Source organism: Camelus ferus, chromosome 23, assembly GCF_009834535.1.
Source record: "Camelus ferus isolate YT-003-E chromosome 23, BCGSAC_Cfer_1.0, whole genome shotgun sequence".
In the NCBI taxonomy this organism is placed as follows: Eukaryota; Metazoa; Chordata; class Mammalia; order Artiodactyla; family Camelidae; genus Camelus; species Camelus ferus.
Window position 1 is genome coordinate 21,788,148 of NC_045718.1, and position 27,004 is coordinate 21,815,151.

The 27,004-nt window shown below is 35.1% G+C and overlaps 1 protein-coding gene across 4 annotated transcripts in view; it reads left to right on the forward strand.

Moving 5' to 3' along the window:
* RPS6KC1 (ribosomal protein S6 kinase C1) overlaps positions 1-27,004 on the forward strand; it is a 142,702-nt gene that overhangs the window by 73,480 nt on the left and 42,218 nt on the right. For all 4 annotated transcript variants that reach the window (XM_006193290.3, XM_014566511.2, XM_014566512.2 and 1 more), the window contains 2 exons: positions 1,010-1,125; positions 9,887-9,979. In XM_006193290.3, the coding sequence (XP_006193352.1) occupies positions 1,010-1,125; positions 9,887-9,979 (209 nt within the window). The remainder of the gene's footprint in view (positions 1-1,009; positions 1,126-9,886; positions 9,980-27,004) is intronic.

Genomic DNA, 27,004 nt, shown 5'->3' on the forward strand with positions numbered 1-27,004 from the left:
AGAATGTTTTGCCTATATTTTCTTCTAGAAGGTATATAAGTGTCTTGTCTTACATTTAAGTCTTTAAGCCATTTTGAATTTATTTTTGTGTATGGTGTGAGGGAGTGTTTTAACTTCACTGATGTACATGTAGCTGACCTGCTTTCCCAACACCACTTGCCAAAAAGGCGTTTTTCCATTGTGTATTCTTTCCTCCTTTGTCAGAGATTAACTGACTGTAGATATGTGGGTTTATTTCTGGGCTCTATTCTGTTCCATTTATCCGTATATCTATTTTTGTGCCAGTACCATGCTGTTTTGATTACTATAGCTTTGTAGTATTGTCTGAAGTCTGGGAGGGTTATTCCTCCAGCTTCATTCTTTTTCTTCAGTATTGCTTTGGCAATTCTGGGGTTTTTGTGATTCCATATAAGTGTTAGGATTATTTGTTCTAGTTCTGTGAAAATTGTCCTGGGTAATTTGATAGACTAAATCTGTAGATTGCTTTGGGTAGTATGGACAATTTGTTGTTAATGAGAAAACCATGACGCTTACAAAAATCAGTTACAGTGAATTTAGAGTTACCCTAAATAATTTCATTCTCTAGTTTGTTGGTACTTTTACAGCATATCACATCTATGTCACAGCTTTTATTAAACATCTCTTGTGTCTAGTCCTATGTATTGAGTTGGATGACTGCATACTGTCTGGACTAGGCTAGTCTTTTGTCTGCAGAGCTTTTTACATTACATTCTTTATATACTGACTCCTCCTATAAAATACATCAAGTTCTCTATACATATTTAAATAGGAGAGTTTCAGAATTTAGATAAATGAAATTCATGGGGAGAATATTTCTACCTTGCTGATAATTAATAAATTTGATGTCTGTTGCAATTTTGATCTCTCTTCTTTTCAGTTAGAAATGTGAACATGTGGTAAATTGGGTAAAAGGAAGTTAATCTTCAGATTGGATAAAAGAAAGTTTACTTATTTTTCACATGTCCTGACTTTCTTTTTCTCTTTTTAGGAGAGTCAAGCCCTACCCGTCGAGAAGCTGTGAAGAGAAGAACTGCAGAGTATCTCATGCGAGCAGAGAGTCTCTGTAGCCTTTATGTAAAACCTCAACTTGATGATGTATCTCAGGTATGCCCTATGTTTCATTTTGTATTTTCTTCAGCTACTTTTGCTGTTTTATCTCTTGGTTTTATTTTTAACTAGAATGCTTGAGAATTTTGGTCTTTGGAATTTTATCAATAATGTTCTTACCAGTTATTGATGGAAAAAAAGCATTAAAACAAACCACCAAGAGTGGAATAAAGTGGGACTCATTTTCTCCTTCTCTTTCTCAGCCCTTTGTTCCTTACTCCACCCTGAAAGTCCCTGTGTATAGAATGACAGTAATTTATACTGAATTTTATTTGAATTTTTAAAAGTTGAATTATGATCCTTCTACCATTCCTATACAATTTTATTGATTCAAAAGTAATCATTTAAACATAAGTCCCACAAGTAGCAGATATAGATCACCTAGAATTATAAAGGCATAATTCTATCAGGGGTGTTATTTGGGGCTACCCCTAGTCTTGTACTTTCTAGAAAGCAGGTGAATGTTTTAAAATTTAGATACATCATGGTTTATTACTGTTTTTATGTTTTATCTGTCTGGATTTGGCACATTTCTGGAAGAAACTTATTTTTTTCTTTGTATTAAAATAAGGGTTTTTTTTCTGATGCAACTTAAGAATCATATCTTCTAGAGAAAGGGGAAAGTATTCATTTTCTGAATTGATCTAAGAGGCAGGCAAACTTGTTCATAACTCAACTCTGTCACATGAAGGGATGAAGATTGGACAAGATACTTAATACCACCTCTTAGCTTCTACATCTGAATAATGAGGATAATAGTAATTCCTCACTAAGTTGTTGTTAGAATTAAATGAGTTTTAAAAAAATCACTCATTTATGTGGATGTGCACATACACACGTATATACAGTCAGGTGCCTACCTTTAAAAAGACCAGCCTATAAACCAAGCTGTTAAGACTAGCTTAGTAAGCTTTTAAGACGAACTTAGTAAGTTTTAGCCCTATTTTTCATCTCCCTTCATATATTGCTTTATATACTTTTCCCCACATTTTTAAATGCTTTTTATACTTTTTGAAAATTAAAAAATTCTCAAATTCTCAATTTTCTAGTTTAAAAACAGCTTATTATTTAATCTTGATTTCATTGGACTATTAAAACTTTTTTTTTCTGATTTTCTGGGCCCTTTTCATTTTCTCTGACCTTTTAAAGCATACTGTTTTCAAAACAATACTTATTAGTAAGAATTTTCATTGTTAAGTATTTGGCCATTCTTTTTAGAACAAAATAATATATTCCAACTTGAAAGTAATAGACTTTTGTTACTTGTTCTAACATAATGAATGTGTTTAAATAAGATATCTGCTGACTCATTTTCAGATTGCTAATTATTGTGATCCTCTGTATTCCGTTTGCTAATCTTTTCCTGTTTTCTGTGATTGTTGTTTTAATTATATTATTTCCTTTAATCTTCACTATTGAATTTTATATTTTTAATTTTTAAAATTAAAAAATTAATTTTTATTGACATGTAATTGACTTGCAATAATTATATTAGTTTCAGTATTTTTATACAGAATGATGATCGTGATAAGTCTAGTTACCATCTGTTACCATATAAAGTTATTACAGTACGGTTGAGTGTATTCAATAGTACTGTGCTGACCTGTTTACTTTATAAGTGGACATTTGTACCTCTCATCTCCTTCACCTACCTCACTCTTCCCTCACCCACTCTGCTCTGGCAACCACCAGTTTGTTCTCTGTATCTGTGAGTCTGTTTCTGTTTTGTTATGTTTATTGTTTTGTTTTTTAGATTCCACATATAAGTAAAATCACACTATATTTGTCTTTCTCTATCTGATGTATTTTACTTAGCATGATACCTCTAGGTCCATCCATGTTTTCGTACATGGCAGGATTGCATGTTATCGTTTTTAAATGGATATTTATCTAAAGATTACTTTGAGTTCAGTTTTCTGTGGAATGTCAACCTGCCCTATGTGCAATCCTTGTGTGTATGTTCTCTATCCATTTTTGGAGACATTGATAAAAGTATTAAATAGGATGTGCCTCTGTGAACTCACTTTTTTTAGTCAGTCCATCTTATGTATATATACAGTTGATCCTTGAACAACATGGATTTCAACTTTGTGGGTCTACTTACAGGTGGGTTTTTTTCAATAGTAAATACTGCAACACTCCACCGTTCGAAGTTGGTTGAATCCATGGATGCAGGAGGAACTGTGGATACAGAGGACTGACTATAAGTTATATTTAAATTTTCAGCTGTGGGGAGGATTGCCACGCCTAACCCCAGTGTTGTTCAAGGAAAAGTCAACTGTATTCTACAAGTTTTAGGGAGTCAAAATTAGCACTATTCTTTTCTATTAGTGTTAACTTTGAACATTCTACTTACACTTACTTATTCAAACTCCCTGTTTATGCATCCCCTATTGTAGTTCCCCATAATCACTTCTATGGAGCAATAACCTATTAGGCAAATAGGTTTACCAAGCCTGCTGTATAACATTAGACTTGGAGAAAGGAACCATGAAGTATATCAGCCAGAACTTCCCTTCCAGTTTAGCTGCTAATGAAAATAAAGCAAAAGAGACCTGCTATAGGAAAGTTGATTGTATTAGATTATGTATAAATTCAGTAAGCATCTATTAAGACTCTGTGTGTATACAACATCAAACTAGACATGCATTGGAGTTATACAAAAGATATGACACAGTCTCTGCTCTTGCAAATACTAAAACATAATCGAGGACCCAAAATATGTACATAATTGAGGAAACAAAAGTTAGAATTGTAAGAGCCGTGTAGAATAATGGGAACTTGTATCAGGAAGGGTAAAAAGCAGTACCTTGTGAATCAGATTTGATATGCTAAGATTTTTTTCAGTTCTTAGGCAAGGAGGTTACAGAAGAGTTTTTCTTGTTAGAGCGAGATGTTTTTCTTTTAGGGTAAGCATTTGCTTTTTATTTTCACTTTTGTATTTGACTCTATTAAGCCTGACCCTTATTTAGGTCAGAGACACGCTTATTTTTTTAATTTATAATTTAACTTAAGTGTCTTCTAGAGGTTCTTGATTAGCTTGGCAAGTTCATTATTTCTCTTCTTTAACTGTCTTTGGGCCACAGTTTCAACCAACCCAACAAGAGGATTGATATAAATGATTTTTAACAAATCTTAAATTCTGTGCAGAGCAGATATTTTTTCTCTCTTGAATATGTGTGCAGATATTTCTTTCTAGCCTGGTTGATTAAGAAAATAAAGGAATCCTCCTTTTTGGTTTTGGAATTTTTTGTTGATTACTGTTTTTCCCTTTGGTGGGGTCTAGGTCATGGCTAACTTTAGCTGAGTTTTTTTTCTGTGATGCTTCAAGCTTTTGCTTTGTTGACTTTATTTGAGACTCATGTGGCAAATATAACAGTTCCGAGTTTCCCAGTCATTGATGATAATATCCTTTTCAAAAAAAGACAGAAAGGAGCAAAAACACTCTCCTATTCTTTCTTTTCTTCATTGCTTCATTACTAAAAGACTCCAAGGAAACTTAACGAGCAAATTTCAGAAAAAAAGGAAATGAGCCTTGTTTGAAGTAAGGGTGTAGTTTTAAGTGAAGGAGATGGATTTCGTAGATGGATTTCGTTTCTTTTTTTTTTTTTTAATTGTAGATGACTTTGAATGATTTAAAAGTTAATATTAAAGGGATTTCCCTAGAAAAGATTTGGAATAGCTTTTTTGCTACTTTTACCTCTAGGAATTTAAAGCTCAAGATCAAATTTAGATAAAGACAGTAAATGATCTAAATTTAGAACATAAAAGATTGTATAGTTTCTATCATATGAATAATTTCTTATCATGCAGTTACAGGGTGTGAATGAAAATACAGTTGGCCCTCTGTACCTGTGGGTTCGACATTTGTTGATTAAACCAACTGCAGATTGAAAATATTTTGGGGAAAAAAATTCCAGAAAGTTCCAAAAAACAAAACTTGAATTTGCTGCCTGTAGGCAATGATTTACATAGCATTTACATCACATTAGGTATTATAAGTAATTTAGAGATGATTTGAAGTATATGGGAGAATGTGTGTAGTTTATATGTAAATACTACACCATGTTATATAAGGGACTTGAGCATCCATGAATTTTGGTATTCATGGGGATCCTGGAACCAATCCCCTATGTGTGCTGAGGGACAACTGTATATAGAATATGTGCCTTTCCTGAATATTTGGTAGATTTTTGAGTATAGTTGCTATAACATCAAAAACATTTTTATGTTAAGCATTTTGTTTGCTCGTGTTTTGGTATTTCGCAATTCTTCTTTAGAAAATACTTTAAAATGAATATTGTGTGACCCTTAGTGGGACATGGACAAAGCAGAGCTGGCAGTCAGGAGCATTCCAAATCAGTAATGGGACTGCAATTAAGAGGCATGCTTGACATGTGATCTAAGAAAGACTTATTTAGGAAACTGAGTATTGAGGATTAGTAGGTTGCCAATGAAAGTCTCTGCAAACCCTAAAAATCTATAGATGAAGCCCAGTTCAGAAACTAGTGTAGTTAGTTTTCAGGGTTCATTGTGTGGGTTCTTGTTACATTCTTTGTAGTACGTTCCTTTTGTCCTTGATTGCTAATTCCCTCCCAAATAATGCTGACTTACTCTCAGGTTATTTAACGATGAGTAGCTAACGCTGCTCCAGAAGTTGTTGGTGGACCAGCAGCACAGGTGAACCTGGTAGCTTCTCGGAAATGCAGAATCTTGGGCTCTACCACAGGCTGACTGAATCCAAATCTCCATTTTCACAAGGTCCGTGAAGTGATGTGCATACACGTTAAAGTTGGAAAAGTACCTCACTAGCAGATTTGGTAAGAACGGAGGTAGATCTCATTTAGAAAAGGAAATAATATGAAATGAAAAGGACTGAGCAGGATAAACAACAACCTAAAAAAAACCCCAAAACAAAAACAAAGGTAAGCTTCACTTAGCCATTTAGAGAATGTAGGGCAGGAATGGTAAATAGGTTTTACTAGTTTGCTAACTAGTCCAGTGGTAGGGGCTGCCTGGAGCACCATACTGTGACTCAGAGTGTGGGATTAACAGAGATGTCTGCCATGGGTTTGAGTGTTGAGTGATATGTACTTGCCATCTTGGGTTTTGAAGGTTGTTAAGATTATTATATATTCTTGCCTCTCCTCCCTCCTCACCCTCTTGTATTTAGTTTTGGACTCCTTGCTTCTCTAGGCAACTTCTGCTATAGTAGTTAAGTGAAAATTTTACTTTCATTAAGGAAATCAGCCGTGTTGCCTAGAAATATACTGTATTCCCCCCACCCCCTGCCCCCTTAGCAATGGCTGAAGTTTCCCTAAACAATGTTACATTATTTTATAAATAAGATGTAATCCCCTTTTGTCTATTATCTAGTTTTGTCATCTTAGACAAATTGCTTAACCCTGCTGCTTTTCAGTTTTCTTATCTGAAAAAAAAAAAAAGAATGTTGGACTTGATCTCTATCTCTTTCTGTTCTTGAAATTCTGTGGATTTATGTTTCCTTTTGCCATATGAAAAAAGGAATAGATCTATAAGGATTCTACCCTATTTAAACACTGCATATCAGAAACACAGGATTTTTTATTGATGATTTTATTTCATGATCTTTCTTTGTTCATTTCTCTGATCTTAAACTTTTATAGATGCGTAAAGTAGAAAGAGAACTTGAATGATCACTTTGCCTTTGGTCTTTCCCTGTTACAATTTCACCATTCCTGTCTTTGCAGAAGTAACTTTACTAAAACACTGTTTTCGTTGGGTTGTTTCTCATACAAAAACTTGTTTTCTGGACTCTGGAGAACATAGTCCAAACTTTTCTTCCTGGCACTCAAGGCCTGTTAAAACCATTAATATTGACCAACCTTAAACGTGTCATTTTTTCCCCCCTCTTTTCTACAATTTGAACATTTTTTCCGCAGCAGGCCAGTTTTCTTCCAATCCTATGTATAATATCCTTTTCCTAAGCTAATTCCTACATAACGTTTAAAATCCCCTTTCATTCCACTTCTTTCTGAGACCACAGTTTATCATACACTAACTAGTGACTTATATTTTTTAAAAATGTTTTATTTGTTATTTAACTTTTCACATATTTGGCTCATCTCAAGTAAGTTGTAAGCTTTTTGAAGCTGGGGACCTTTTGATGATTGATATTCCTTTCACTTATGCACACAGTGGGCACACAGTATTTTATTGAAAGGCGCAGTAGAGATTTTGTGGTTTGCTGTCTCTGCTGTTGAGGTTGTTGAAATGAACTGACAACTTTCTTTGGAAACTGAAAGATCCTATGACATGAGTGAATAAGAGGGTATAATTAGGAGACAGGGATGTTGGACGTGTTTGTCCGTATTTTCAGAGACGAATATAATGGATAAATTATCACTTAAAGCATTCTTTTTCCTCCTATAACTTTCCCTAACCATTCCTTTTACCAAAATTATAAGTCTTACTTTTCCTTGATAATAGAGTAGGGGGAGATGGATTTTCAATTATCAGAATGTGTTGTGTAGCAGAAAGACTGCAAGCAGTAGAATAAGGAGTTGCAGTCTAGTCTAGGATCTTTCACTGTTTGTTCTGACCACAGACACCCAATCAGTCTGATCTTTGCTTATCTGTAAAGTGGGGATTATAATAATAACTCCTTGTAAGTTCTACACTCAGGGCAGGGTGAGGGTTCTACACTCAGGGCAGGGTGAGGGATGAAGATGAAATAATATAAAGATAGAAGAGATATTTCTGTTATATGGCTATTAAAATACCCTGCTAAATATTTTTATATCCTTAAATATATCCTTATATCCTTGGATTTTAAACTTTTAGGGAGGCAGAGATGTGCTTGTGTTTTATGTCATCTAGCTCAGCACCTAATAAAGTGAGATATTAAAAATGTATTCCTAAACCATTTTAAAATTTATTTATGTATTTATTTTACGATATCATACTTTTAAATTGAAGTATAGTTGATGTGCAATATGATATATTACAGATATACAGTATAGTGATTCACAAATTTTTAAAGGTTATACTCCATTTATAGTTATTGTAAAATACTGGCTGTATTCCCCATGCCGTACAGTACATCTTTGTAGCTTACTTTATACCTGATAGTTTGTACCTCTTAATCCTCCACCTCCATTTTGCCCCTCCCCTTCCCTCTCCGCACTGGTAACCACTAGCTCCTTCTCCACATCTGTGAGTCTGTCTCTTTTCTGTTATATTCACTAGTTTGTTGTATTTTTTTTAGATTCCACATGTAAGTGATACCTTACAGTATTTGTGTTAAAAAGATATTTTTGAAATATATCCTAGAGGTATAAATTAAGTAGATTTAAAAAGATTATTATTCTGTCCAGTTGCCACTGTCACCAGCACTTTCAATTGTATTTTAAAAAACAAAAAATTGTTGTCTTCTTTTAAAAAAAATTAAACACTACCTCTTCATACATTTTGAAGTTAATATTTGCTTACTAAACCCAAAAACACACAAAAAATTTGTCTTTGCAAGCTGCCTCCTCTCTTCTTCCTTCTCTTTTCTGCTCTTCCCCCTTCCTTCCAACCAATATTCTAACTGTGACTATAAAGGTGAATATGGCATATTTCCTGTTCTCAAGGAGAGCTGCTTGTCCAGTCATGTTGCTCTGCAGTAGGACTTGAAGTATCAAAAATGGTAACTCAGTAACTCTGAATCATGACATTTGGTTAACCAGGATATTTACGGTCTACTCATGGGGGGAACAATGTGTCCTATATTTTCTAATAGATTTTTGGCAACAAAAGGGTCTGCTTTGAGGATATAATAAAGCTTTGTGTGTCCTGTCATCCTTTTCAGCATCTGCATTTTAATATAAGGATTAATAAAGCATTGCTTTCTGGTTGTAAATGCCAAATAGAGAGGTCTTTGGAGTTTATCTAGTCTATTGTCTTGCTTTCCTGGTAGGGAAAAACTAAGACCAGTGGATGGGAGTTAGGATTATTCTTTTATTTATTGAAATATACCTTATAGATTCACTGATTTTTTTTGTTTTGGACTTTTTTGTAGATAACAGACTAAGTTTTCCACATCACAGATGTTCAAATATTAAAAAATATTCTGTTTCTCCTATAAATCATCTGTTTTGTAGGCTTAAACAATCTCATTTATAAGAATTATTGGTTATAGGGTAGACTTTCTTAATTTTTCCACTGTAATTGGCAGTTTTGGTTGAACTTGAATCTGCCAATCCCTCTTAAAATACGTAGTATATATTTATAAGTAACATTAAAGGATTATGATGAGAGAAAATGACTAATCTTCTCTCCCTTCCAGGGTTTATCTGTTGTTGCATTGTTTTTTAGTCCCCCAATTCTAAATTATTCTTGAGCCCTCTGGGGTAAATAAAAGGCTCTGATTGATTGTTGGCTCAGTTATCCATTTGTTACAAAGTTTCATTATAGTTATATAGTTCTGAATTGAATTATTGTTTTAGAAACTATATCAGCTCATTAATATTTCTTTTTAAAAATTTTGTTTTCATTGTCATCATGATTTATTTACTTGCAACTTTTTTCTTGCTTTTTCTTTTTGATTTTCTTCATTTTTGATTTTATTATTTTTTTTATTTTACATTACAGACAAACAGAAACTTCCTCCTTTCATCTTTCCAGTCTCTGATTTATGATAAATTTAGTTTCCTTTGGCCTGGCATTTGCTTCAGCAGGCAGTCTTCCTTCAAGTACCTCCCTGATTGATGTATAATCTTTTGATATCTTCCATTAGCCTCCAGGATCACTAAGTTCAAGGCCCCTTTGGAACCTAAGGAGCCCTGCCGAGGAGCTGAAGGCCTTCAGAGTCCTTGGGGTGATTGACAAGGTAATTCTTCAGTGTCTCTTCAAGAGTTCAGTCATAAATTGACTACATGCTGACATTATGTCTTTGAAGCTTTGGATCTTAAGGATATGAAACAAAAGGAGAAAATGACTCAAATGCATCTGCACTTTAAAATAACAAAAGCAGAAGGGAAAAAGCTTTTATCTAAGCAATTCATGTAAGGTCATGCAAAATATATTTGTGCTAAAGGAGAAGGTTCTTATTTGTTGGCATTCAGTCTAGTAAGGGGTTTGGTTTTCTAAACCTGTTATAGCAGAGTAGAGATGCACTTTGTGTTATAAAAACTTGTGAGTCAGTGGTTATTCAGCGTTAACTGCTATAGTCAGTCTGCTGGTCAAAAAGACAAATGGCATTCCCCCAATACCTGAACACCTACTGTGTATCAGACCATGTATTATTTCCTGAACACCTACTGTGTATCAGACCATATATTATTTCCTGAACACCTACTGTGTATCAGACCATATATTACGGATTTTATATAAAACAATTTATTACTCCCTCTCCAGCCCTGTTGTTTGCATCTTGGTGGGAAAGTGATGTTTGGAACAGGCTAAGTAACTTGCCCAGAAGTCACATGGCTATTTAGGGTAGTACTGGAATGCAGACATAGATCTTCGTGACACCAAAAGCTTTGCTTTTTCTTATACACTAAACCCTCCTTTACACGCACACATTTTAATATTTGGAATAAAAATACTATGCTAACAGAGATATCTGCCATTTAGTATCCCCAAATTTGATGACATCTCAGATGTGCAAAACATTAACAATACTGGGCCTGTCAGAAAGTTTACAAATGTAATTTTAAAACTGTATGCCATAAATCATGTTTTAAATATATTTGATGAACTACCACTTTACCTTTCAAAGTAAAATAAAGTACTTTATTTAATATTAGGCACAAATTAACTTAGATCTTTTTTATATTAACTGTCTTTTATGAAACACCTCAGTGTTCATTTATAACTTGATGTTCATTGAATGCTTCATGTGTTCTAAAGTATGTGGGTGATTTCATGCTAAAATCGAACAATATGCAGTATATTTCAGGTAACTTGGACAGTAACTAATACTTTGAGTTATTCCAAAGGGAACATTAGGTTGGATGTTACATGAAGTTGTCAGGGTCTCACTAAATTCTTACAAGTATCATTTTTCTCAAATAAAATTATATGACTGAATTTTGAACCTAAAAAATTCTAAGCAGTGGGTCTTTTGAGCCTGAAGTACTTCCTTAACCATGATTTCCCTAACTTTTTCAGTTTTGAGAACGTTCTTTTTGAGAATACAGACATGCAAAATAGCAATTAAATAGTTCTTGGATAATTAAAGATTCTTAGATTTTTGTGGAGGCAAATAGCTTTTTTTGATGTACAACATCTGCTCCCTCTCTTAGATCTGTTTATTTTGACAAAGTGTGACCTTTTCATTGCTCTGCTGTAATCATGAGGAGGTCACCTTCAAGTCCTGGTAATAACTGTGAGTCTCACAGGTTTATCCAAATAAGGACGTTGACAGTGGATGAATTCCTAAATTCTGTGCTGAGGCATAATTCATTACTATCTTTTGTTCTGCTAACCTGGAAATATGTTGGTGTTAATAAGGAAGTATTTAACTTTTCTAAGTAGAGGTAAGGAAATACGTATTTTGGGATTAATAAGCTTTGCAAATAATCTTTTAAAATTTGGAACACAGTCTCTGCTTTGTAAAAACATAAATAGGTAGATTTTTAAAAATTTGAATTGCTTTTTAAAGATAAATTCCTTCCCACTGTAATGAGGAATACCTAAAATTTGGGTTTTAGAAACTTGAAGTTTGCAAGAGAAGTATAAAAATTCAAATGGCTGGAAAATACACTGGATACATTAATCTAGCTTGTGCTAAACACAGCTTCTCTGATTCCCTTTCATTACAATATTGTTCTTTATGAGTTGTTTTGAATGTTATTATTTAATAACTTTGGAAAATCAAATTTCCCTAGGAATAGAATTTTACAGACTTATATATAGAAAGTAAATGAAGCAGATTTGTTCATTAATATCTAAACTGTAAGCTCCATGAAAATAAGATTGTGTTTTTCTTGTTCACGCCTACAATCTTTGCACCTAGAATCATACCTGGCACATAATGAGCTCAATAAGTATTTGTCAAATGAATGAAATTGAGATTTAAATAACTTTAAATATATCATATGTAGAGTGACACCTACTGGTATAATGTGAGACTGCTACCTAGTATCATGGTTCAAGACACTCAGATACCTGTCTTTGCCCAGAGGAACAGAAATTCCATAGCTGTATCTTTGTCTAGAATTTAGAGGGAAACAAGTGACTTTCTATTCTTTAATTGGAATTAGAAAATCTCTCTCTCTCTCCCTCTCTCCCTCTCTCCCTCTCTCCTCTCTCCTCTCTCCCTCTCTCCTCTCTCTCTCTCTCTCTCTCTCTCTCTCTCTCTCTCTCTATATATATATATATATATATATATATATATATATATATATGCAACAAGGAATTTACGCTCTCAATGAGCTGGTATGTGTTCAGAAGCAGGAATGATAGTGAAGGCCCTCAAAATCAAATCATGCAAAGAAGAGCTGAAAAATGAGGGATGGTTAAGCTGATGAAAAACATGTATGGTCTTCATATTTTTGAGGGCTGTTCAGAATAGAGTGAAGATACAGTGATTTGTTCAGGTCTTGAGGGTAGAAGGGGCTATTAAGTATGCCAGAGCAACAGATGCAAACTAGGACATCTTAGACAAACTACAGTATCTGGTTTTCCTGGGAGAAAGGTAGTGAGGGATAAGTCTTGCTTGTTCATTTTCCCCAATGGATACAGCTGGAACTGAATGAGTACAAGTTTTCAAAATTTTGGCAAATGATTAGAGATGCCTTTCAAGAATTAAGATTGACAAAGATGGGTTGGATTCCTTCATATCTTACTTGTTTCTTGATGTTAGAGAAAGCCCGAAGGATCATTGATTAGGCTGTTGCACAAGGAATTGAAGCACTGGATGGATTTTTATGCTAGATTTCTCTTAGCCCTCAGACTCTTTTACACATAGTCTTCATGTACTAATTACAAGGGAAAGTAGAAATTAGTGGAAATACCATACTCGGATAAGAAAGATGGATTGCTCCTGTTTTCATATAAGCTTGTGCATGTGTGCATGCAAACTTTTGTGTTTGTGTGTATGATGTATGAATATATAGGGTGTGTATAAGTTTGTGTGTAGAAGAATTGTTTTATATATAGGTGATTTGCAGTTGAATTAGAAGTCTGGATTGGTAGTTTGACTGGTAATAGGATGTCCAGGGGCTGGGAGAGTTTCTGAGAAAGTTCACTGTTATATAGCTTATCTACAAAAAAGAATAAAGGAGTCCACAGTCGAGTAAATAGTAATGCAGTAATGTCAGTTTTCTGGTCTTGATACTGTGCCACAGCTATATAAGATGTCGCCATTGGGAGAGGCTGGGTGAAGGATGCATGAGACTCTGCTATTTTTATAGATTTTCTTGTGAATTTAAAAAAGAGCCAAAAAAAAAAAAAAAAAAGTCTAAGAGAAGCACTGACTAGAACACCAGAGGGAAAATACCAACATATGATCGCTTCATGTCCAGTTATCTTCTGATTTGTGTGTAGCCTGAGGGTCATTCTTGCATGTGTGTGTGTGTATGGTGTTTACAGGGTTAGCCAATGAAGAAGGTATGGCTGGACTGCCCGAATACATTGCCCCTCCTTGAAAAACAACTTAAGTAGGATGCTTTATAAGTCACTGTTATAAGAGATGCCACATACTTTGTAAACCTGAAACTATTTATTATGTCACATGCCTTGGCAGTTTGTAATTGAGATAGCTTCCCAGCTTTATCTGATGCTTGCTAGGCAGAGTTCTTGGGCTGGCTTGCTATTGGAAAAATGTAGGAGTTTCTATTCTATACCTAAAATATGATTAAGAAAAATCTGTGAAGATTGTTCAAATTGAGTAGCTGTTGAGAGATTGGTACTTACTTTTTTAAGGTTCTTAAGTAATATCCTCTATGATGATATGTGGAAAAACTGTCTTCATTGGCAACACAGACGCATCGGTATTTGGGTTTCTACTCATTGAGGGAACATCGAGTTGAATTGAATTAATAGGAATTTGTTCTTTACCTAAACATTGTGGTAAAAATATTACCTACTATCTTTAATGATATCAAATTACAGATGTTGGAGTTTTGCTTCTGGAAGAATGGTATTGATGTCCTTTTCTCTATTCTGTCTATGAAGTACAAATAAAACTCTGGGCATTATATAGAAAATGAACATAAGAAAACTCTGAAAAGTGGAGAGTAGAAGGAAGACTGGCTAGTGACCCTGGGACCCAATGGTCTACATGGTGGTGAATTCCCTGAATTTTCTTTTGTCTCTCATATTTCAGATAGGATGTTGGAGAAAGGGGCAACTTGGAAAAGCTAACAAGCACAGACAAAACAAACAAGCCAACCTAAGAAAAGCCTGCTCTTTCCAGCCAAAGGACTAGGAAAGGGGGCAGCTTAACAAGACAGAAAACATTTAGATAGTAACCACTCTACTCCAGCCAAACATTACAGGAAAACTTTGGCCCTGTCTTACTACTGCTGGCACAGGCCATGTGAGGCTCCAATACTTCCATCCTTGCAAGTCTGAGATGAGGTGCTACATTCCCCCTGTGGCTATGATGTCAGAAATGGCCAAGTGAGGATCTGGGACTTGTATCGTGCTGGGTAGAAATGGGACATGTCATTGAGAACACCTGGGGAGCTGGGCTTTTAGCCCCACCTGGTGGTAAAGAGGCTTCTTATTCTTTCCCCACTGGGGTAGTTCATAGGAGGGCTTGTGGAGACAGGATATGACCGCTACTCAGTGGTAATGAAGCAACCCCCATGTGGTGTCATTGAGGGCCACATGAAGAGCAGTAATATCGTACCTCTGTCCTTCCTAGCCAAGGTGATATTAGCAGGGACCTGAACTCCTACACCACCAGTAACTCTCCCCCGCCCCAGGTGTCAGTGAAGGCCAAATGGGGAACCTGAATTTTCACCCCCTACCTAGAAGTAACAAACCAGTTATCCCTTTCCTCATCAGAATGATGTTCTAAAATAAAAACATCAAGTAAGATGGAGAGTCTCATGATACCCAAAATATGTAGGTTTCTATAGAAAATCATTGAGAAAAGACAATTAACTGATACCAATACGGAGATGACACAAATGTTCGAATTATCTGATAAGGATTTTAAAAGGGCCATCATAAAAATGCTTCAGTGAACAATTGCAAACATGTATGAAACAAACAAAAATATAAAGTCTCAGCAGAGAAATAGAAGATATAAAGAAAAACCAAATAGATATTTTAGAATTGAAAAGCACAGTAGTAGAGAGAGGGGGAAAAAAACTCCTAAATGTGCTCAATAGCATAATGGATAGGACAGAGAAAATAGTGAAATTTAAAGATGGAACAACAGAAACTAAATAATATGAATAGAGTGAAAATAGACTGGGAAGAAAATGAACAGAGACTCAGGAACCTCTGAGGCTAAATGAAAAGATCTGACATTCATGTCAGTGTGGTCACAGATGAAGAGGAGAAAGAGGGTTGAGCTGGAAAGTATTTGAAGAAATAATGGCTAGATGTAAACCTACAGATTGAAGAAGCTGAGTGAATCTCAGACAGGATAAATGCAAAGAAATCCAGAGCGAGGCACATCATGTCTAAAAACTATAGACAGATATTTGAAAGCAGTGTGAGGAAATAGCACTTTGCCTATAGAGGAAGAGCAGTTCAAATGACAGTGGGTTTCTCATCAGAAACCATCAAGGCCATAAGGATGTGGCACCACATTCGTAAGTGCTGAAAGAAAAAAACTGTCAACCCATTTTCTATATCCTGTGAAAATATCCTTAAAGAATGAAGAGGAAGTCAAGCCAATTACAAAGGGAAATCAAACCAATCACAGATGAAGGAATATGTCACTGGCTAATTTACTCTAAAGTTAAATAAGTGTTCTAAACAGAAAGGAAATAATAAAAGCAGGAATCTTAGAACACTAGGAAGGAAGAAAGAACAATGAAAAGAGTGGAAAATGAGTAGACACTTTCCTTTTCCTCCTGAGTATTCTAAATTGTTTTATGGTTGAACAAAAACTGTACTGTCTGATGTAGTTCTAAATGTATATACAGAAAATATTTAAGACAATTAAATTATAAATGAAGGAACGTAAAGGGACATAGAGAGATATAAAGTTTCTACACTTTCTACTGCCTTTCTCCAATAACCATTTTTTAGTTATTTCAAGACAGTGTGTTGCCTTTCCAATTGGTCTTGTTTCTATGTTTGTTTCTTTTAGTTTTATTTTGCTGAAATTTGGCCTAAATTTCAGTCTGTTGAAATGTCTTTGGGCCTTCCTTGTACAGGTTTTTAGTTTTTCTTAGGGTTAATAAATTGCTTCATTCTCCCTCCCCTAATTTGCTAATTTTTTTCTATGTCCCTATCATTATTACTAAACGCTCCGATAAAACTTTAGAACATCTCAGTACAGTCAGACACCCCAGACAGTCCATCAGATCAGGGGTTTTCTCAGAGCCTTCTTTCTTGGATTCCTTCATTGTTCTGCTCCAGTCTGGATCGGTGTGTTCTCTTGGCCTTCTGAATAGCGTCTCTCTTCACACTTCCACTTCCTGTTATTCTGGGAATTCCCTTCATCCGTCTTCTGTATTTCATTCCAATTCCTGACCTTTTTTTTCCCTTCCTCCCTCTCTCTCACTGGAGACCTATAGAGCCTTCTCTCTGTCCTTTTTATTCTAAAATTTCACATATGTTTTGGTGGGACTTTTTTTCACTTGTTGAGCTCGGCATTTGGTGACCTTCAGTTTGGGTAATAATCCAGATGCTGTGTTAGGAGGCCTAATAAATGTCAGGGTTTGTATGCTTTATCTTTTAGGGCAGTTGGTTTCCTTAGAAAAGAACCTTAATAGTCTCTTACCAAGGAATCTAGTATTAGACAAACAGCATTCTGGGAGCCTTGTGGTTGAAGGGGGCCTGATGCTCACCTAATGCCCCCATTTCAGTGCCACTCCTCAGTCCCACCTTTAGCTGTAGTGTCTATCTGATTCATTCAGACAGCGAACCTCTGGTCTTCCACCTGGAGGAGATGGACCTCTGCCTGGCTGGCTATGTGACTACATAGTGTATAGGCTTTTTCGCTGTCCTTCCGTTTTCAGAAGAAACCTGACACCTCTCATTTCTGGAGTTTTGCAGTAAGAATTGGCTTGCTTTTTACTGATATTTCCACTTGTAGACAGTTAGTATCTGTTTTCTGTCTTCTAAGATCTGCCACCTTTTCTCATCTCCCCTTGTTTCCTCTGTAGTCATCAATGTATAGCTTTAAACATTTCTTTACGGTTATTTGCTGTGGTTTCTATAGAGGATAGTGATCTGTATTTCAGAGAATGTAAAACTTAACACATTATTTAGTCCTCTCAGCTTCATGGCATGCACAATTTTGATCAGCATGTCTTTGTTGACCTTTTTCAGTTTGTTAACGAATGTTTTTCAACAAAAAAGGACGAAAGAGTCCTGTAGGTGACATATAGCTAGAATAATCATTTCAGGTTGACTCGGTCCCTTCCAGGTACTGCTGGTTACATCTAACCTATCTTTCCTTCAACTGTTTCAAACTAAAATTTAGGCATTCTAAGTATTTTCTTTATCCCCCTTTTAAGATACACTGTTATTTGCCTCTGGTCTAATTTTCCTCCAGTTCTTTGCCAACACTGTTGCCAGAATAATTCATAAAACTGATGCTTTAGAAAAGTGGTTTTTTTAAAACTAATAACTCTCTTGTTTAAAAGCCTTTAATACTTTCATATAGTTTTTAAGATAATGTTCAGACTTCTTAGCTATACAGAGACCTCTCCCCAGACCACCTCAACAGGCTCTCTTGGCTACAGCCCTGTTAACTTATAAGGTACAAAAAGCTCCATGTTTTACACATGATGTACCCCCTACCTGGAGTGACTTTTTCTTTCCTTCCTCACTTAATTTTGTCTCATTCTTAATTGTTGTCTTCTCTTGGAAGGCTCCTTGCTTACCTCTGCTATCTGATTTAAATATTTTTTGCTGTGTCCTTTTATTGCCTTGAACATACCTGTCATAGCATTCATCCATATTGTGTGGTAGTTTTTGATATTATTTCTATGCTTCCTCCAACAAGCCTTCATATGCTTCAAATACCAAGTATTTTTCTTCTTCTTTCCCCAAAATGAACATGTTAAAATATTTTGGTTCAGTGTTTATTGATGTGTATTAAACAGAAAAGATAGTCTAAATCCTGTGCAGAAGATATGTGTCTTCAGAGAATAAACCTGTATAACATGTCAAACACCAGCTTAGTGGCTATGTCTTATTTAATTTTGTAGTTTTGGTATTTAGCATAGTGACTTAGAAGCAGCCGATACTCAATATATATGTGTTGGAAAAAATGAATGAGTGAGTGAATGATACCTCTCTACTTATGTTATCTTACAAGAGGTAGGGACCATTTATGCTTTTTTTAAACTTCATTTATTTATTTTACAATATCATATTTTAAAAATTGAAGTATAGTTGATGTACAATATTATATGTTACAGGTATACAGTATCGTGATTCACAATTTCTAAAGGTTATACTCCATTTATAGGTATTATAAAATATTGGTTGTATTCCCCATGTTGTACAATATGTTCCTGTAGCTTAGTTTATACCTGATAGTTTGTAGCTCTTAATCCTCCACCTCCATCTTGCCCCTCCCCTTTCCCTCCCCCCACTGGTAATCACTAGTTCCTTCTCTACGTCTGTGAGTCATGTTTCTTTTCTGTTATATTCACTAGTTTGTTGTAATTTTTTAAAATCCCACATGTAAGTGATATCTTACAGTATTTGTCTTTCTCTGACTTACTTCACTTAGCATAATGCCCTCCAAGTAGGGACCATTTATTCTAATTGGCCTGCCTTCTCACCATTTTTTTCCATGTCTTTTCCATTTCTGTTTTCTCATTCAGTCGTTCATTCATTCAGCAAAGATTTGTTGAGCTCCTGCTGTATGTCCAAGTATGATATTAACCACTAGAGACATGATGGTGAATAAAACAGCTAGTCTCTACCCTCTCAGAGTTCGTAGTTCAGTGGGAAATGATAGTTACAATACAGTTTGAAACTGCTTTGGGTGAAGGAAGTACACTGGAGTATTGTGAGAACATACAGGAGAAAATACTGTGAGAACATACAGGAAGTACCCCAGGGTATTGTGAGAACGTATAGGAGGTACCTAGCTTGGATCTCTCCAGAGGCTTCTTAAGAGTAAGCAAAGCAAAGACATGAGGAAGGAGTAGGATTTTGCTCACAGAGGAGTATTTCAGGCCAAATGAATACAAAATACAGGGGTAGAGGAGACTCAGGACTTTCTATTTAGCTTCTTCAACTCTTAGAATTCTTCCTTCTTTTTTCCTTCCTGCCCACCTATACTTAGTCCGTTCTTCAAGACTTAGCTGAAAGCTTACCTCCTCCATAACTCTCATCTTCATCTTTCCTGTCTTTGAATTTAGCTTAGCATTCAGTTGTGTATCATTTTCGCTTGTAGGCCCTTAATTGCCTTAAATATATTGTTAACCTATCCTAGAGGGGAGAAACCGTATCTTATCCCTCTTTATTTTCTTTGATAATGCCTAACTAAATACAGTGCTGTCCACGTAGTAAGGATTCAGTGAATGCTTGCTGAATAGCTATAAATGGGACAAAAAGAGATAATACATGTGTTTTAAGATTTCAAATACTCTGTGAGTCTGCACCTCAAGATAATACTACACCTTCAGGATCAGAGCAAGAGGGTAGTTTGAACTGAAAACTGTCAGAACATTCATCCTCCTGCCCTTCCATCTTCTGTTGCAGAATACACCTGTAGCTTGTTGGCAGGGAAGTTACTGCAGTAAGTAAAACTGTCCATTTGAGAATGAGTGTTGTTTCTTTGGGTTTCGTATGCACTTTAAAATATTTTGGAATTTTTTTAGAACATGAATACATTGTATTCTTATACTAAATAAAATTTCTGGGTCATATTAGAACATTGTTAAATTTTAATCAATACCAGAAGTTCAACTCCATCTCTACAAAAGTGTAAAACTCATTTAAAACACTTAAAAATAATAACATTTAAGGCTTTCTTGCCCTTAAAGCATTTTCTTGCGACTTGGCATCAGGCTGTCTCTGACATCGGCAACTTAGTTGGATACGTATTGATTGACATGAAGATGCAGCCTGTGCGTCCATCCTTTATCGTTATAAGATAGCAAAGACTGAGTACACACTGTATCAGTTTTGAACACTATAGAAAAAATATGTGGACATATTAGCTGCTTTTTAGGGACTGATTTATGGAGCACATTTAGTAGCAGAATGAAAATATTAAATCAGAGTATGAATGGACATAGTTTATGTCAGCACTGGAGTATTAATTGTTTCTAGCAAATGCAAATAAGAAGGATCTAAAGCTAAATACAACAGACTATACTTTTAATGCAATTAATTTTCATCGAAATTTAAGTGTCAAGTTATCCCAAGTGAACTTCAGAATTCAAACCAAAGAAACAGAATAAATGGTTTCATTATGGAATTGAATGACATGAGCTGAATTTGGGCTTATAAACCCAGAACTTTAGAGTTTTAACCTCTCTTTAGCATAATCTCTTTGTGGCCTTGGGCAAGTTGCTTCGCAAAAACAGAAAACAATCAAAATGAGAATGACAAAGGTGTAGAGATCTAGCTTTTAAATCATTTGCATCTGAGAACAGCTTCCTAAGTGGATGTTTTTTCTAGCTCTTCAGCATTTGTTTTAAACCCAATTTCTCTCTTTTGTATTCTGCCTTTTGCTATATTTATATCCTGTTTTCTTACAAAGACACACCATATCCTTTGGAAGCAGGTTTTATGAGGTAATAGATGTATAGGCCTAGGATTTTAAAAATTATACAAAATAAAACATTTTTCATATATATAAAAAAGTCATTTTGTGATAGCTTTATTATTCAGTAAATCATTAACCTCACATCTTAGTTTGAGATGTTCTTGAAGAATGGCTCACTTTCGTTGACATTTGACTAACAGGAATATGAGAGATTTAAAATGCATATTTGTGGTTGAAATAATTACTCCCTGGATTATTTTCTGGAGAATCACATGTATTTTTCATTGCTCTAAGGCAGGACCATACTTAGCTATTTGCCTAAGGATGAATAATCCGAGTTTGGCCAGGTGGCTTTAAGATGGGATGTAGACAAACATTTTTAAAGTCCTTTTGATTGTTTCTGATCCTGATATTAGTCTGTCACAGAAAACAAACTTTGCCAAGCATATTTCAGTGTCCCTTGGAGGAATGAAACAATGTAAGAATGAATGGCCTTTGAATTTTGAGAAACTTACTTGTATTTGCAGATCTGTTTTAGCACCACCAAAATGTGATTCTTCTTTTTTTTTTTTTTGATATTATGATTCATAATATATTCATAACATATCTAAGAAGATAAAGTTATTTTGGTAGCATTTATTCTACTTTTAGCTATCACAACGACAAACTGTGATCCTTTAAAAAATCATCATGATTATTATTGAAGTTACTAAGTATACAAAGGCATGAATTGTGTTCATGTGGGGCACACACACACAAGACAGTATTGTATTCAGTTATAGAAACCATAGATAGTTGTACTCAACAGGTTGTGTTCAATTTAAAAAGAGGGCAGGACAAATGGGCTTCATTATGACAGTTCTTATATGAATGCTTAATAATGCCCTAGTTTTAAATTAACTTATAATTCATTCCCTGTTGGAAGCTTTGAAGAATTTTTAAAAATCTGGATTAAAATTAGAATTAATGCAAACTAAATGCATTTGTAGCCATTTTAAAACCAAGAACTAAAAGCTGCTTTATATATTCTAAAAATATTTTCCCTATTGATTTTTTTCTAGCTACATTTAAGATACCAAAAAAAAAAAAAAAAAAACAAAACCCAAAAACCCAACCCAGAAATCAAAGATGATGTATAAGAAAATTTCATATTAGTGAATTTCTCTTTAGATGAATATATGCCATTTAGTCTATATTATAATTGAATATAGCCAGGTTCTTGAGATTCTTTGTTTTTAGTAGTTTAAAAGATACCACAGTATTTTGTTTTTATATGAGGTCTTGTGGTGAATGTAATCATTACCTTAAATAAATGACATTTCTGAGTAGCCAGAAATCAGTGTTTTTAATATTTTGTGGATTTTTATAAAACCTCATCTCAGAGTACATTTACCTTGGGTAACATTTGGATTGTGTATAATGATACCCAGAAAACAAACCTTTCAAAGCAAAGTGTCTTATTTTATGACTGTATGAAAAATATGTATACCTTTGCTATCATTCACTGACCAGTACACCTTCAGTTTTATATCTCATTTTATTGTATGCTTGCTTTAAATAAAATTATAGGGGATTTAAAAAATGACTAGGCCCCCCTCCTTTTTTTTTCAAAGGAAAAATCATCATGTTTACTTAATTTATTTAAGTAAATCCCATTAAAGATGGTATTTCTCTTGTCTTTTTGTTCAGCCACTAGAGTCCCTTGTGACCTTGGGTACGTGTTCTAAGAGGTCACTGATCGTTCATGATGTTCTGAATTTTCTGGTAGCTTGCCCATTGCCTGCCTCTGGGTTCGTCATCGCCCTTATGCTGACTTAGGCAGTATTCCTTCAGTCTCTTATCTCCAGGCTTTGATGCATATGTTCTGAAGGTGGCCACAGTGACTTTGGGTAGCAGCAGATGGTAAACCTTCAGGCTGCCACCGGCTATACTGGTGTTAAGTTGGAAAGTTAACGTTTGATGAAGAATCAGTAGTGCATATGAAAGAGCTTTCACTGCTGAAGTATCTTTTAATTAAAAAATTAGCATACTCAAACCTTTGCAAATGTCTGAGCATTTAAAGAAATCTAAAATTAGTTGTTTTCTTATAGAAAAATCAGTTATTTGCCGCTTAGTTTTGTGTTCCGTGCTCCTCCTAATGTGGTTCTTTCGCCCCATATCCCAGCCCCAATTTGCTGGTAAGTTAAGGTGGATAAGAGAATTAGGTAAACTGAAATAAGGGATGTTTCTAGGAGTTAAATGTATTTGGATAAACATTTAAAGTATATTTTGAATTATGGTATTTTGGACTTTAATAACTGGAAAGAAATGTGGATCTTGAGTACTACCTTCATACAGTTGAATCCTAGCAGATTAGTTCTGTTGTTTCCTGTCTTTGAAGATATTTCTAGGTTATATAGAAGCCTAAAGAACTCAGCCTACTTCAAAAAGATATTTCACCTTGCTCTAAGTTGGCCAGTGATTTTTTGGCTTGGCCGTTGATCCACAAAACAATACTCTTTGGATTGTCTGCTCACTTGTTGGAAGTTCTAGCACAAATAAAACACTAATAAGACTCCAAAGAATTTTTTTCTGTTCCCCTTAAATTATAGGGTTACCTTTTATGCTTTGCTGAAAATAGATCCTTGAAAGTTCTAAATGAAAATATCCTTTAGGATAGCGTTATAAGTATCTATGGCATTATTTTACTCTTCATACTTCAGTTCTCACCAGTGAAACAACTTTTGTGAGCATGTGACCATCCAGAACAGAATGGTTTCATGGCATAATATGAGAGAAGTGCCTCTACACAGTCTGTTCATACTGATGCTCTGAATGCTGCAGTTTCTTATGGACAAAAGCCATAGGCTCAGTGTCTTTTGCTTTTGGAGTTGCTGGGCAGTGATACAGGGAACATTGCTATCCTACTGATGTCAGAGAAAAAATTAGACCGCATTGGGGAGATTTGTTGGTATTAAAGGTCACCTAGTACTCTTTGTTTTCTGGTAGTTGCATTTGTATAAGATATACCTCGTAAGAATAACGTATGGAATGAACAGTTAGCAGTAGAAATACATTTTGGATACTATAAACATGTAAAATGAGATGGGTTTTAGCAGTAAATATCAATAATATTTGATTATCATCATGTGGTATTGGCAGGGAAAGCAAAGGCTTATTGCTCTAGATTTGTTGTTCAAAACCATTTCTGGAGAAGAATAACATTACCAGCTCCTGTAATGCTGCCAAAATGAGTGTAGTTAATAACCCATTAAATAACGGTCAAGTTAAGTGTAAGCTGTCTTTAAAGGAGAATATGGTAAGGATATCCGTCTGGAGCTCTGCTGAGAAAAAAGTAACTTGCAGAATTGAGCTTCTCAGTTTTCTCTCACTTCTTTATTATGTCGATCTCCTTCTTCTCGGATACATTTATTTGTGTGTGAATTCCTAGTAGTATAACTTGCACAACTGAAGTCCATTTAGATGACATCTGGCAAACACGAATAGTACTCTGACACCATTAAGAGAAGGGCTGAGTTTGTCCTGTATGACTATCTCTGTAGGCTTTTCTTAAACATTAAAAAAAAAAACCTTTTATTAATTGTTTTGGAGTCCTGTGAGGTAACTGGCACCAAAGTAGAGATAGATGTTCCCTCATATTATCCAGATAGTCTTTCTTTTTAAAGGAATTAGAGCTGAAGTTATTTTTAGAGACTTTCAGGCTTTGAATATCAATATTTAAATTAAGTATCTAAACTTTTTTTCGAACATGGGTGACACACCTTTCTCACTGAAGGGAGCTCTCCATCATACTTCCTCACCACAATCATAGTGTCTTGGGTATATATATATATTTTATTGATGTATAGTCAGTTAACAATGTTGTGTCTGGTGTGCAGCATAATGTTTCAGTCATACATGAACATATATTTATCTGTTTTTATATTATAGTGCCTTTATTACTATTTATCCCTTTCCTTTTCTTCAAATTTATTTTTTCATATACTTAAAAAATACTCATCACTTGATACTTTTGTTATACTCCCCCACCCCTCCTATCTTTCTAGAAGTGATACCTAGTTAAACATTGGGCCTCCTCCATTCCAACTGACAAAAGACCCAGCCCTGTAATCAGTTGGAGCTTTTTCTACTACTGCTGTAAAAGAGGAGTAGGCAAGTCTCATTGTGCTGGTGGAATTGAAGAACAGAGGAGGCTAACCCTTAAGGCATAAGTTGTTTGCTTTTTTTCCCCCCAGGTCAGAGGAGTCATTTTATATATTACTGTGGATAAAGCTGGAGTAAACTCTCCTGTTAGACCATATGCTAATATAGTGCTGATAAGTAACTGAAAAATGAAAGGGAAAAATACATTAATTGTATTCTCTCAGCAAGGTATGCTATCGAAGATAATTATGTCATGACAGTTTTAGTTTTAGTACTTGTTTTACCATAAAATAAAAGATAGTCTTAGGAACCTTTTATTGGAAAGACAATTGTATCAAATTAGTACCAGATTAGATTTTTGTCTTTATAAAGGTGAGCAGACCCATGAGCAGTTTTTAAATTGATGTGTTCTAGTCCACAAATGAACAAATTCTGTTTGAGGGTTAAAGAAGCTATTATTTTGTCCTTTATGCTGACAGCTTCATTACAGATTGGCCCACTGTTGGCATTAAAAAAATGTTTGGCTCCTTACGATCTTTGTGCATGCAACTATAATATTAATGTAGCGCCATAGCACTGTTCATTAAGAAATGACTCTAAACGAGGTTGAAGCGTGTAAATTTGGAAAGATACAGATGTTAAATGCAGTCGTTTCTCTTTGTATACAGCCGTATGGCTAATAATTTCCAAGTGGCTAAAGCTCTTGTTAGCAGGAGTGCTGGTGTGTTAAGAATGGCTCTATAAATAACTTTAAGAACTGAAGTTGAAGGTGCTTCTTTTAAAGACTATTGTTAACTAAACATTATTGCCAAACAGATGGAAAGCATTCACCAGCCTGATGTTTTTAGGTCTAATTATATTATCACCAGCCCTGTACGGCTCAGTTGAAGAGGTGTATCCAGAGGCCAATTTATAATCATTTAGCCAACACCTGTTTGGGAGAAATTGACAGTCAAAGGGCACATTTAAAAAAAATCACATATGTTCTTGTGTTTATTGCCTCAATGTGAACGTTGTCTAGTTGTGAACAAACTTGGTAGTAGAAAAAAGTAAATATAAACAAAGCAGTGCTTCTCAGCCATGTTTATCGATCTTAATTTGCCTTTTTGTCTGATGCACTTCATGCTCTGTGGCTAAGTGGGTACCAGAAAGAGATATCATTCCTGATTTATACACATATATTCTGTTCAGTCAATTAAGAGGTTTCTGGTAGGAAAAAGTTCTTTCCTTTGGACAGCTTCCTTACCTATTACTTAGTGAAACAGTTTCTATTTCATATAAATGTATATTATTTAAATAGGGTTGAAATCTGGTGAGTGGTTTAAAAGAGTCACAACTTGATGTGAAAACAACTGAGATTTAAGGGACACTGAAATGTCTTCACAGACTCAGTAAATGTTTATGGAGTCCTCCTCTGCAGAGAGGGCCTTGGTGTCTCCTTTTGTACTCATGGTATGTTAATTTAACTGTCAAGGTTCAAGTTCTCTGAATGTGCTTCCATGCCTTGGAGGTTCAAGATTGGGTGAATATAGCTCAAAGGGAAATTATGGGAGACTAGGTCTACCCACCTGAAAATAGCTCAAACCTGATGATCCCAGCAGCTCTTTCATTTTAGTGTTTTTCCTTCTTCTGACATACTTCTCTGTGGAAAGACTTACATATGTTGTCTGCATTTTCTTATCACCCATCATTAACTCAGAGCAGTCTGCTTCTGTCCCCACCAGTTCACTGCATAAGGTGATATTCAGAGTTATCAGTGACTTCTTAACTGCCTTAGGCAGTAGTCCTTGCTTAGTCTTCATTCTTCGTGGCTTCTCTTTGTTGTTTTATACAGGTGATTACTCTTATATTTTAAACATTGTCTTTTCCTGACATCCAAACCACTATATTTTTCTGGGT